General features: G+C 43.9%; 1 protein-coding gene across 2 annotated transcripts in view; it reads right to left on the bottom strand.

Moving 5' to 3' along the window:
* LOC114606797 (kelch domain-containing protein 3-like) overlaps nt 1-14,557 on the bottom strand; it is an 80,752-nt gene that overhangs the window by 31,114 nt on the left and 35,081 nt on the right. For both annotated transcript variants that reach the window (XM_028749363.2, XM_028749362.2), the window contains exons 13-15: nt 11,009-11,093; nt 5,767-5,815; nt 713-803 (exon numbers count right to left, since the gene is read on the bottom strand). In XM_028749363.2, coding sequence (XP_028605196.2) covers nt 713-803; nt 5,767-5,815; nt 11,009-11,093 — 225 coding nt within the window. The remainder of the gene's footprint in view (nt 1-712; nt 804-5,766; nt 5,816-11,008; nt 11,094-14,557) is intronic.

Raw genomic sequence — 14,557 nt, 5'->3', positions numbered from 1 at the left:
CTCTGTGGGAGGGTGATCCCCATAGAGGCTTGGGAGGGAAGCTGCCTGCCTGCCCGCCATATTGTTGACAGGGCACAGCTGGAAGGCATGCAGTGAAAGGGGAGGCTGCCGGCAAAGCCGCGCAGCTCCCCCACTTGCTAGGGCACCCCTGAGAGGCTGGTGCCCTGGCGCAACGCACCACTAAGCCGCATGGGAAAGACGGCTCTGGCCTGTTGCCTTTTCAGCAAAAGATCTTGTTCTTCGCTGGGAGGTGGGTGAGTTGGCGGCAGTGGCGTAGCGTGGGGGGTGCAGGGGGGGCCGGCCGCACCGGGCGCAACATCGGGGGGGGGGGGCGCTCGCACTCGCAGCTCTCTGCCCCTACCTGGCTCACTCTCTCTCTCTCTCACTGCAGTGCTGGCTGTGCGAATCCGATCCGAGCCACCGGGTCACCGCCCACTGGGGGGGTGCCACTGTGGAGGGTTAGGGGGCGCAAATTACTTGCCTTGCCCTGGGTACTGACAACTCACGCTACGCCACTGGTTGGCGGATACACACAGGGATCCCCTCAGATACTTGAAGCACACCTAAGGTGTAATGTCACAGTGTTAAACATATCCTGCGAATCCACAGGCGCTCAGCTGCAAGGCAAAGAAGCCTCTCACATGTTCCTACGTCCAGCATGGAGAAATTGTAAAGATTTCTTGATCAGGCAAAATGGAAATAAGGCACTTACCAGAACAGGAGGCGGTGGAGAAACGGATCCACATAGCAAAGGAGATTCTGTCAATTCATATTTCACTTTGGGGATTTTGGTGGGAGTAAACCTGCACATTCAAACATGAGGGGGGTGGGGTTTAGATTGATTTTAGGATTATACTAATTTCACACGATCATAATGAGACAGAGAGAGGCAGAGAAGGTATTTCACCCGCTTTGCACATAAAATATGCACGTAATTGGAGATAAGGTTTTGGAAAGCTAATTGCTTAAGGGATTCAAAGCCGTTCCTGAACGTGTCTCTCATCTATATTGTTATGAATCTGTGGATACAAGACACCCTAAATTCCAGATTAAGCTAGTGTTAGAATTTAATTAAGGCTGGAGTGCTAAAAACTGGTTGTTAGACCTGTTTGTTAAGATATGTATTAGACACATACTATATAAACAAGATGCTATGAAAAAAAATAAGATTTTTCAGAGGTGAATATTCTTTTGAACTATATACCTATTTTATGGAAATTGATAACAGGACAGCAAAATTGGATTTGACATGCCCTAATGGTGGCTAAGAGACGGATACTGATGAACTGGAAGACCAGAGATATGATTCCCCTTAACGAATGGCTTGACAACATGACAATAGTAGCAACATGTGAACAGACCGCTTATAAATGCAGACTTCCTTTGGATAAATATAAAGATATTTGGATGACTTTATACAGAATATAGGTTATTGATAAATATTTTTTTACTAGGATAATAAAATTATATCTGCATACTAATGTATAGAGATGGAATTGAGCATTTTTCTTTTATTTTCATTTTCATTCACTTTTCTCTTTTTCTTTTCTTTTCACCACTAAAAAAGAATAAGAAAAAAGAGACACTTCCAAATCCTAGGAAATTAACATGTGTTAAGAACTAAGCCAGGCTTAGGGTTGCCATGTGTCCTCTTTTTCCAGGACATGTCCTCTTTCTCAGGGATAAAAATTCTGCCTGGGTGGATTTGTAAAAATTTTTTGCCAAAACGTTTCTGGCTGTACTTTTTGGATGAGACATAGACATAACTTGTGGTTGAAGACTTGCTTTCCTCTTCTCCTCTCCTGCCCCCTTCGGCAATGTATTTCAGCTTCTATAGCCCTAGCATATAGCAGGGGTATTTAAAATGAGAGTCGTCCTAGAATCCTCTTTTTGACTCTTCAAAATATAGCAGCCCTAGCCAGTCTGTGCTCCTGCATGAAGTGGCAGCCTGCGGAGTAATGAGCCATTAGAACACAAAGCATGAAAGGAATTCAGTGTGTGAGCTTGCGAATAGGTGGGGTACAGATATAGGGAAGCCATGTGTTTTAGAATAGGCCAGCATTAGGAGTTAAGCAACAGAGAAGGAAGGGACGTGGGTGGCGCTGTGGGTAAAACCTCAGTGCCTAGGACTTGCCGATCGTATGGTCGGCAGTTCGAATCCCCGCGGCGGGGTGAGCTCCCGTCATTCGGTCCCAGCTCCTGCCCACCTAGCAGTTCGAAAGCACATCAAAGTGCAAGTAGATAAATAGGTACCGCTTTATAGCGGGAAGGTAAACGGCGTTTCCGTGCGCTGCGCTGGTGCTGGCTCGCCAGCTGCAGCTTCGTCATGCTGGCCACGTGACCCAGAAGTGTCTTCGGACGGCGCCGGCTCACGGCCTCTAGAGCGAGATGAGCACGCAACCCTAGAGTCGGACACGACTGGCCCTGTCAGGCAGGGGTACCTTTACCTTTTTAACAGAGAAGGAAGTAGTGGTCTAGACCAGGGGTCAGCAAACTGTTTCAGTAGGGGGCCGGGTCCACTGTCCCTCAGACCTTGTGGGGGGCCGGACTATATTTTGAAAAATAAAAAAAATCAACAAATTCCTATGCCCCACAAATAACCCAGAGATGCATTTTAAATAAAAGGACACATTCTACTCATGTAAAAACATGCTGATTCCTGGACCGTCCGCGGGCCGGATTTAGAAGGCGATTGGGCCGGATCCGGTCCCTGGCCCTTAGTTTGCCTATCCATGGTCTAGTAGAAACTTAGAGGGCTATAGCTGGGGGTTGTTTGAATCCAATGCTGAGCTTATGAGAGGAGGGCAGAACCTCTTGGAGTGTGACTGCTGTGGATACCGCCATCCAAGGCTCAGGCTGTACAGTATAGATTTGTATATAAACCATATATCATAAAGACACCACATTCTCCGCTGTGCCTCATCTTTACCAAAAGGAAACACAGACCCTGGGTACGTGCCTTCAACTCCCTGGGATCCCACGTTGGAGACTGGTGTGTGTGTGTGTGTGTGTGTGTGTGTAACAATATATACTAGGAATAGCTGAAATGACGGACATTTTGCTAGTGGCAGGACCTGAATTGAGGATTTTGTCGGTGTTGTCCTTGAATCCTTAATCTCTCCCTCTTCTCTCCCCATCCACAGCAAGCTTCTTTGAAAAAAGTCAGAGACCCATCCCTCCCTTTGACGTCTTCAAGCAATTTATTTCATCAACATCCCATTATGTAAAAAGGAAGTCAGCTAGATATTTATAGGCACAGGGGGGTGTTGTATGTGAGCAACCAGATATCTCTCGTCATTTGGAAACTGTGCAGATAACCTGACCATGTTCGTATGGAACCCTTGAGAAACAAGAAAACATTTTCTTTGCCCGTGGTAACAATTCTATTGTTGCACGTGCAAAAAGCAACATCTGAACACTGGATTCTAGCGTGCCAATTTCAAGCTCGTTTTCTTCAATCTATGTGCCACAGGTTTTAATAGAATCTATGAAGAATACAGTGGTACCTCGCAAGACGAATGCCTCGCAAGATGGAAAACTCGCAAGACGAAAGGGTTTTTTGTTTTTTGAGCTGCTTTGCAAGACGATTTTCCCTATGGGCTTGCTTCGCAAGACGGAAACGTCTTGCAAGTTTGTTTCCTTTTTTTTAACACCGTTAATACAGTTGCGACTTGACTTCGAGGAGCAACTCATAGAACGCGGTGTGGTAGCCTTTTTTGAGGTTTTTGAAGACTTTGGTGATTTTTGAAGCTTTTCCAAAACTTTTCCGACACCGTGCTTCGCAAGACGAAAAAAAATCGCAAGACGACAAAACTCACGGAACGAATTAATTTCGTCTTGCGAGGCACCACTGTAATACTGCATTAAGGCTGTGATGGGTTTATGGCTTGCCTTTCTGTATCATCAAATTTCCATAGTCCATATTTCTTTTTAACATTACTGTATGATGATTTGCTTCTTTTTTTACCATGTTTTTCTCATGGTGGGATTTTCCTTTATTCCGCTTTTTGTTTGCTTGTTTTAGATTTATGCAGTGCACTATCCCGTACAGTGGTACCTCTGGTTACGTACTTAATTTGTTCCAGAGGTCCGTTCTTAACCTGAAACTGTTCTTAACCTGAAGCACCACTTTAGCTAATGGGGCCTCCTGCTGCCGCCGCACCACCGCAGCACAATTTCTGTTCTCATCCTGAAGCAAAGTTCTTAACCTGAGGTATTATTTCTGGGTTAGCGGAGTCTGTAACCTGAAGCGTATGTAACCCGAGGTACCACTGTAATGCTTAACTGAAAAATGACATATATGGTGACTAGTAAGTTTATACACAAAGTATCAAATGTGGTGACAGTAATAATAATACAACAAAACAACACCACCACAAACTGGCTTATAAGTATAAAACCAAATTTACTAGAATAATAGCTAGAATAGAGATAGACTTGTAACCATTCAAACAAACATACTAAGGTGCCATGTGCGAGACAAAGCCTGGAGATACTGTAAACATGGAGTGGATAAATGTACAACTCTATCTTAACAAGTTACATGTGCAGTAAATGTTATACAGACTGAGCTACAACTCTGATCATCCCTGACCAGTGGCCTTGTTGGCTGGGGCCATTAGTGGTTGGAGTCCTAACCTCTGGTGTATAAGCATGTGGCCTAACAAGTCAACTCTATACATGTCTGCTCCCACTGAGTCCCACTGAGTTCAATGGGGCTCGATCACAGGGAAGTGGATATAGGTTGCAGCCTAAAAGCTGCGGGAACAATCCCAAACTCATTGTGTTGATATATACGGGAGAGAAAAATGGCAGATTAAGTTGATGGGTTATGATGAAAGGGCAAAAATGACCGGAAGGATCAGAAATCAGGAAGACCAACATGTTAATAAGGATGGGGGAAATTTATAATTTATCTTAAAAACCATTGTAAACAGTTAAAATCGTAAGTAGGATTGGAAAAATTGGTGTATTTTGGACACAGTGGAGAGGTAAAAGATCTGGATTATCAAAAAAGATGCAGGAGGAAATGACTAACAATAGGACCCACAAAGGGGAAGAGGGAAATCCAGGAGATTCCTTGGAATCTTATTTTTATGTTGTATGTTGGATATGTGATTATAAAACTTTAATTTGAAAAACCAAATAAATATATATATACTCTCTCTCTCTGTGTGTGTGTATATATATATGTGTATATATAAAGGTAAAGATAAAGGGACCCCTGACCATTAGGTCCAGTTGTGACCGACTGGGGTTGCGGTGCTCATCTCACTTTATTGGCCGAGGGAGCCGTACAGCTTCCGGGTCATGTGGCCAGCATGACTAAGCAGCTTCTGGCGAACCAGAGCAGTGCATGGAAACGCTGTTTACTTTCCCACCGGAGCAGTACCTATTCATCTACTTGCACTTGGACGTGCTTTCAAACTGCTAGGTTGGCAGGAGCAAGGACCGAGCAATGGGAGCTCACCCCGTCGCGGGGATTCAAACCGCCGACCTTCTGATCGGCAAGTCCTAGGCTCTGTGGTATAACCCACAGCGCCACCCACGTCCTATATATATATATGTGTGTGTGTGTGTGTGTGTGTGTGTGTGTCTGCGTGTATATACACACACACACACACACACACACACAGTTATACAGGAGAGGTTTTCCTTACTATTTCATTACATACAAACTACCATTATTACAAGAATAATTGGTGTTTCCGGCCCCTTTCCCTCTGAGAATGTATAAGAGGAAAAGAAGAATGACAGACACAATACCTGCTGCTTACTCCCTGGATTCCCAGTTCTGAAAGAATCTCCTTCATAACTGAAAAGAGACAGAAACATCCATTGGCTCGGCACTAGGTTTCAGTTAAAAAGAAATCAACAGCTTACCATTTGATCGTTAAGAAAAAACCGTGAGGTCTGTTTTGTCCAAGGCAACGTAATTACCATTATGCATATACAAGGGTTGCTTGGTAGCTTCTGCAGGTGATAAATGAGCCTAGCAAAAATGTTATGGCTTTCTTCCTCCAAGACTGAGGGCATGTTCACGTCAGCAGCGTAACACTTTATATCTTTCAATATTTATTTTTACAATATTATAGCCACCTTGGGTGCCTCGGAAGAAAGGCAGTATGGAAATACAATATATAAATAAGTCTAAAAGTAAAGTCATTTTTTATGTTTGCTGACAAAATTTAGTCTGAGAGAGTGGCGTCTAAGCACTAATAACAGATACGTTGCCGAACATCCAGCTGTCAAAAACAACAGCTGTGTGTTTTAAATTCTACCCCCCTCTTTGTAACAACTGAACAGAACGTAATACGTTTCATGATATCGGAAATTTCACAGTTACCTCTCCATCCCACGCGGCTGCCAAAGATGCGGAGTGTGGGAGGAGAAATGCAGAATGTTGTGATGTTCTGCTAAACGTAACAGAGATGGAGCCGGCCCAGGTATTAGGTAGAATGAGGCAGGTCCACTCTGCCTCAGGCGGTGCCCCAGCCAGTTCCTTGCCTGCCCTACTGGCAGCATTTGTGCTGATTTGGGGCAAGATCATGCTGAAATCATGTGAGATTTTGCAGAGCCCAAAACCAATGCGGATGTTGGTGGGGTAGGGTGAGCAGCCTAGATGGTGGTGGCCATGCGGCACATCCCATTTTACCCAAAGTGGCGGAATGGGAGGTGGAAAGGTAAAAGGTAAAGGACTCCTGGACAGTTAAGTCCAGTCAAAGGTGACTATGGGGTTGCTGCACTCATCTCGCTTTCAGGGCGAGGGAGCCGGCGTTTGTCAACAGACAGCTTTCCAGGGCATGTGGCCAGCAGGACTAAACAACTTCTGGTACAATGGGATAGCGTATGGAAACCAGAGTGCACGGAAACACCGTTTACCTTCCTGCCACAGCGGTACCTATTTATCTACTTGTACTGGTGTGCTTTCGAACTGCTAGGGTGGCAGGAGCTGGGACAGAGCAACGGGAGCTCACCCCGTCATGGGGATTCGAACTGCTGACCTTCTGATTGGCAAGCCCAAGAGGCTCAGTGGTTTTGACCACAGCGCCACCCATGTCCCAAATAAACAAGCACACAATCACTGATAGGTCCTCTTGCCATTGTGAGGCTCAAAGCAATGAAGATGATGCCTCCACAGCTGTTGCCATTGGCTGTGGATTTCTTGTGATGTCACAAAAGCACTTGGCAACTGAGTAGATATAAAGGCAGGCCAAGGGGAAAGCCCTTTTCTATTTCCAGCAGGACACACCTGGCAATGGATGTGACATTCAGCACTGCCCAGGTTTCTTCCACTTGGAGGAGGCAAAGTGGTGAATGGAAGGAGGCAATCCTCTGGCAGTGGGATGCTAGGGAGTGATAATAAGGCAAGTTTGCTTGCTTGAAGGCCACTGGTATCTGTGATTAGAAGTTGGCGGACATCTTATGATGGACCTAACAGTAGCTTCTGGCACAACGGAACACCGTGATAGAAACCAGAGCGCACAGAAATGACATTTACTTTCCTGCCACTGCGGTCCTATTTATCTACCTGCACTGGTGTGCTTTTGAACTGCTAGGGTGGCAGGAGCTGGGACAGAGTGACAGGAGCTCACGCCATTGCGGGGATTTGAACCACTGACCTTCTGATCAGCAAGCCCAAGAGGCTCAGTGGTTTAGATCACAGCGCCACCCGCATCCCTGAACAGAGAACTACATATGGCCCTACAGTTTTGGTTGCAACAGCACATTTAGTATAAAGTCTACTTTAGTAGATCTATGCTGATATGCAGTAATCCAGGCACTAATTTCTCACTCTGTTCTATGGGGTGGAATAGTGACATTTATTCTTCAGGAACATATGAGTGTTCAATGGCTTTCAATAAAGCCACAAATTACATTGCTTCTGCACAATGGCAAGGGTCAAGTCAATGTATAGTAATTCCATTATATCCGCAATGCTAACATTATGGTGTTCACTGTTTTTATTTGTCATAATTTACAGAGAGAGATCTAGGAGGATTTGTTTCTTGTTTTTAAATAATGTTCCAATGCTCACAGCAAAATAAAATTAGTAGCTTATACGGACCTCTCAAGCCTTTGATGCATAAAATGTAGTTAACTACTTGGAAGAACCTCTGAAATGGATTTCAAATATCAATCATTTCTACAACAGTTTTAATGTTCAAAGTGCTTTTCAATCATTATAAGTCAGCAATAATCTTATCAATCCCCTTTCTGTGATAATTCTGTGATCATTTATCAGTCAAGGAGAAGTGACAAGTTGTCCGATGAACTGTAATTTGTTCTCTTTCTCTTCCTGTGTTTAAAACCCTTTTATATTTTTGGATTATCAATTGATTTAAAGCATTTATATATTGTCTTTCCTTAATGAGCTCAATGTGGCTAATGAATAAATTAAAACAATGAGTGATATCCAAGCCCATTCTTCTAACAGAGAAACATGATTGTAGTCTCTCACAAATTAGAACCAAAAATAACATTAAAATGGACAAAGAAACTAAAGTCTATTGATTTCAGTGGATGTACTCTGAGTATAACTTAATTGGCTATTGCTGATAATGTTATAATGAAAAGAGACAGTTTGACAAGAACAGTAATTGATTTACATGGTTTTAACATTGTATTTCATATTGCCCTAACCTGCCCTAGTCGGTAATAAACCTAATAATAACAATAAACAATGAAGCACTCAAACCACAGCTAGAAAACACAAACAACCATTAAATAAAGTTTAATCACAGCAATTAAAACCACTTCAAGAAGGGAGCAAACACTTATAGCCCCATTCCCACCATTCTGCATAAGGCCATGAGAGAGAAGTGTGGTGTAATGGTTAGAGCATGGGTAGGCAAACTAAGGCCCGGGGGCTGGATCCGGCCCAATCGCCTTCTAAATCCTGCCCATGGACGGTCTGGGAACCCGTGTGTTTTTACATGAGTAGAATGTGTGCTTTTATTTAAAATGCATCTCTGGGTTATTTGTGGGACATAGGAATTCATTCATTTTTTTAAAAAAATATATAGTCCAGCCCCCCACAAGGTCTGAGGGACAGTGGACCAGCCCCCTGCAGAAAAAGTTTGCTGACCCCTGGGCTAGAGCATTGGACTAGGACCTGGGAGACCAGGGTTCGAATCCCCACTCAGCCACGAAGCTCACTGGGCAACCTTGCGCCAGTCACCATCTCTTAGCCTAACCTGCCTCACAGGGCTGTCATGAGGATGAAATGAGGAAGAGGAGAACCATGTCCAACCCCTTGAGATCGGGGGGGGGGGGGAGAGAGAGGTGGTATATAAATGTAACAAACAAACAAGTGCTTTTCAGAAAGCAGCCTGAGGAGATGCTGTATAGGGTTCCCCTACTCTCCAGACCAGATATGGGGGGGGGGGGCATGTGGGGGGAGAGAAAGGGAAGTTTTGCCGCACAGGGATGTCCTTGCAAATTGACACAAAACCATGAAAACAAGCAATAGCATTGAAATGGTACCAAAAGGAAATAATAATCAGCCCAGCAAAACCATAGTACAGTGGTACCTCGGGTTAAGAACTTAATTCATTCTGGAGGTCCGTTCTTAACCTGAAACTGATCTTAACCTGAGGTACCACTTTAGCTAATGGGGCCTCCTGCTGCTGCTGCCACACGATTTCTGTTCTCATCCTGAAGCAAAGTTCTTAACCTAAGGTATTATTTCTGGGTTAGCGGAGTCTGTAACCTGAAGCGTCTGTAACCTGAAGCATCTGTAACCTGAGGTACCACTGCAGAAGAGTAGAAGAGGGTGCCCCAGAAGGTCTCCCTCAAACATTTGCTCAGTTATTGCCATAGTTCAGTCTTTTTCGGTACAAATTTGCAGGAAGGTGGATTCCATATCTACAAGGCAATCCAGATTGTAATGTAACCCTAATTACACAAGAACTTGAGAAGCTGCCGTTTACGGAGTCAGTCCATTTAGCTCTGCACTGTCTGAAGGAATGGGTTTCCCAAACCCAAAACTGACTGTGCAGGCAGTTTGAAACAGGCACCAAAACCCCTATTTTTCCTTAGCTAAAATCCATTAACTTGAGCTCTGAGTCAATGTATAAACAAAAACCCGGCTGAATAAACAAGTGCTCAGAGCCCTCTCCTTTATCAGTTCATGATGGCAAGGATGGCCTTGACTGTTCCAGTAGAACAGGGATGACACATCTAGGTCTTATCTTACGTTCTGGACACACTCTGAAACACAGACCTAGTCTGGGAACAGTGCCCAGTGTTCTTGGAGTTGGTGACCTCTTGCTCCAAGATAAGAGTAGGAACAGGAATAGCCTTTTATGGTCAGAAGTACAGGAAGGAATACCCTTTTATGGTTAAGAGTGCCGGAGCAGGAACACCTGTGATGTCAACCTGCATACATAGGCTGACGTGGTTGGATTCCTGGGGAAGGAGGGAGAGGGTGCCTGGAGGAAATATATACTGCATGAAACTTCTCGTTTCTTTGGACTTGCTGTGGGCTAATCACACAAGTGCCTTCTGCTATCCGGAGAGCAGAATAAAATCTTTCTTTGAACCAACCTCGGTGTCATTTGACTTCCTTCCTCCTGTCCGGGAGCAATGCAGACCCAATCGGTGAACTCCAATAAGGCTACAAGATTTATAGCGTATAGAAATTTACCTTTGGTGAAATCAGTTTTATGAGGCTTAACTCATTCTGTGATACTGATTCATGAGACAAACTAATAGAGCATATTCAGCAATGAAATCAGGCGAGCGAGGAAGTTATGCACTTTGAGTTTGAATTATTTTGTTTTTTTTAAAAAAAGCTGGACAGTAACACTTTATGTGAATATCCAGCACACAAAACTAACGTTAGAGAAGTGTGTTCAATGATTAGTTGGTTCTGTGAAGAATAAATGATTTTGGAAACCTAGAACTTTCTACTTGCCTCTTCACAATGGTGAGAGTGGTGCGGAACTGAGTGATGGGAACGGGTTCAAATTTAATGGCGCGTCATCAAAAACTTAACGAAACTTACTCGGCTGTCTGTCAGAAGGATTTATCAGTTTCATTCCCATGAGGTCATTTAATTCTTTTTCATTTGTGCCGCCAAGGATATAAAGCTGTGAATACAGAGAAAGAAGAATGAGCAGTAACGTATTAGCTTAATTTGTATTCAAACAATGGTAACACAAATCACATTTATGGAAGCTTTTGGTCTGGAGCACACACAAACACACACACAATTTCATAATTTCGTAATTGTCTCTTTGGAAATTGCCATTGTGGAGGGTTTATCCAACAAAGTCAAGATGCCAGGGATCTCCACTGGTCTCAGATAATAAACTGTAAGCAAACTCCCACTCTGAAATCTGCACTTTGAAATTAGAGCGGACAGTGTTCAAACTTTGCTGTCATTTGTCCTATACTTGCATAGTGTGTTTCATCGAAGAGCCAAAGAGGGTTGACATACCGCAAATTAACAGTCTTTCCTCCCAAACCAGGCCCATTGGGTATGACTAACAAGCACTGGAAAATGCATGGAGCTTATAAATTTTGCTATCCTTGCTTGGGCCCTGTAAGTTATCTACTCCCCCACCCCAAATCCTGACATTGTCTAACGGGGAAGGGCTGTGCCTGCTTATTGCTTTCTGAAGAACAAAAACAGCAGCAGCAACTCTTGAACCTTTCAGAAATATGATAGGATAAGACTGTCTTCCTCAATCTAATACCCTTCATAAATTTGGGGTTACAGGACTTCCGGGTTGGCGCCATCGCCGAATGGCGGACTCCCTCCGAGCTCCGGAGGGAGCCTGCTCGGCAGGGGTTGGGTCTTCCCGCTCCGGCGACGCGGAGACCCTCAAAAACCATGGGCGCTGAAACCCATGGACATGGTGACTCGGCTGGCACCTTTTAAGCCCCCCCTCGACCCGCGAAGGAGCCTTTTTAAAGGCTACGGAACGGGTGACAGGGGGGGGGGTGCTTTGAGTACTCCGCTTCCCCTGCCGAGTGAAGCCGCATGCCATTCGACGGAGAGCGCTGACTTCTTCCATTGGAAATTCGGACTCAAAGTATAACCCGTGAGTAATTGGAACTTGGATTAAAAAGGACAAAATTTATAAAAAATTTGGAACGAGCGGGGAGGGCGTAAAAAGGAAGTCAGCCCCCCCCCCCCTGTTGTAGAGGAGTTAAAGCAAAGGACTTAACATCTAAGATCGAGTGCAACCCTATTTTGAAAAAGTTATCAAATTTCGCGACGGAAAATTATAAGACTGAGCTGGAGGAGAATAGTGGAAGTGAATTAAAAAGCAACCCCCCCACGGAACCTGGGAGCGTTTTAGCTAGAGCGCCCGGAGAAGACAAGGAGAGGTTTTGACAGCTGTCAAAGAGCTGTCAAAGCAGAAGAACAAAAAAGAACTTTGTTGCAAGGACTTTACCGGTTACATTTGTTATAATTTGGATTTAGAATGTTTAAAACAAGGAATACTAAGTTACTATGATTGCTGGTTGTGATCTGGAAGGGAACTGAGTTATTGCAATTCACCTAGAGGAGCTGAGGGATATTACAAGTTGTCAGCACTGAATTTGAACAGAACTCTTTATCTCCTGGGAAACTGCAGAAATGGAACACTATTTTGGCTACAGAGGCTTACACATGTAAAGCAGACAATGGACTTATCTACCGAAGAATGGAAGGGATTTGGCATCATGTTTGGTTCCTGAATAACAGAGCCTTTGCAGAGGAATTTAGAGACTTTTTGAATTGGATCATCTGTGCAGGAAAATAGGAAAAGAAAAGGAGGGGAAAAAGAGGAGACAGATCAACAAGAACAACAAGAACAATCGACAAATGGATAAAGCTGGAAGCGGGAACATTTGGAACATCCAGAAAAAGTATAAAGAAGTAAAACTGGAGTTTTCACTCCCAAGTATAAAAAAGTCTGGATGGGAAAAATGGGCCCTTTTGAGATAGACTCCTTCCAAGATTGGATATACAAAATTAAAAATGACTGGTAAAGGACTATGGTTTAAAAAAAAAAAATAATGTGGGAGCTACAGGAAGACATTAGATTTGAGAAATATTGGGGACGCAACCGGGGAAAGGGGGAGGGAAATTTGGAATCCAAAGGGTGTAAAACTACATTTTATTTTATTATATTTTAATCTATTATGTATATTAAAGGGGAGAACGCGTGGAAGGGATTAAGTCGATTTTAGGAGGTGGGTTAATATTTTTAAATTGGGATAATGACACTAAGTTTAAAATCTGGGATAAGAAATTGCTGAACTTATTTGTAAGAATTGGAATGCAAGAGGGGGAGGGGAGGGGAGGTCCTGGAAAGATGATTTGGAAAATAAGACTTTAAATTGGGATGTTTTGTTTTTGATATTGTTATAATTGGAAATGCCTAATAAATATTATTAAAAAAAATAAAAATAAAAATAAATTTGGGGTTACAAGCACTGACCAGTCACTTTTGCCTTTTTAATGGATCTGGCTTTGACTGCAGTGCTCAGGCCAGGATCCAGGCATCCCTCACACTCCCAATATTCAGTTCTCGATATTAGTAAATCCCTCTACCATCCCAGTAACCAACAGACCTTGCCTTTGACTCTCCCAAAGCAGATAGGATGACAGGAAATGGCAAACAGTGAAAGTACCTAGCTAAATACCGTATTTTTCGCTCTATAAGACGCACCAGACCACAAGACGCACCTAGTTTTGGGAGGAGTAAAACAAGAATAAAATATTCTAAATCTCAGAAGCCAGAACAGCAAGAAGGATCGCTGCGCAGTGAAAGCAGCAATCCCTCTTGCTCTTCTGGCTTCTGGGATAGCTGTGCAGCCTGCATTCGCTCCATAAGACGCACACACATTTCCCCTTAGTTTTTAGGAGGAAAAAAGTGAGTCTTATAGAGCAAAAAATACAGTACTCCCAAATGATCAGAACACATATAAGAATATAGCTAACATTCAATAATTGCTATCTATGGATGACCTTATTGGAATCCCTAGTATTATTTTGTTTTGAACAAAATGGGTGTGGAAGTCAGATCAGGACTGCAATACAGGGGAAGGTTAGGGCGAATTAGGAGCTCTGTCCCATTAATTTCTTTTCTATTCTCTCTTCCACGTTGCACCCGTTTGCACCCTCCTAGCCTGCCACCCAGAGGGACGCGGGTGGTGCTGTGGTCTAAACCACTGAGCCCCTTGGGCTTGCCGATCAGAAGGTCGGTGGATTGAATCCCCGCGACGGGGTGAGCTCCCATTGCTCAGTCCCTGCTCCTGCCAATCTAGCCGTTCAAAAGCACGCCAAAAATGCAAGTAGATAAATAGGTACCACTCTGGTGGGAAGGTAAATGGCGTTTCCATGCACTGCTCTGGTTTCACCAGAAGTGGCTCAGTCATGCTGGCCACATGACCCAGAAAAACTGTCTGCGGACAAACGCCAGCTCCCTCGGCCTCTAAAGTGAGATGAGTGCTGCAACCCCCAAGTTGTCTGCGACTGGACTTAACTGTCAGGGGTCCTTTACCTTTACCTTTTAATCTGCCACCCAGGGCACATGCAGTGCTGGATTTATGTATA

Source organism: Podarcis muralis, chromosome 11 (genome assembly GCF_964188315.1).
Source record: "Podarcis muralis chromosome 11, rPodMur119.hap1.1, whole genome shotgun sequence".
In the NCBI taxonomy this organism is placed as follows: domain Eukaryota; kingdom Metazoa; phylum Chordata; class Lepidosauria; order Squamata; family Lacertidae; genus Podarcis; species Podarcis muralis.
This window is presented reverse-complemented; position numbering and strand designations above follow the sequence as displayed.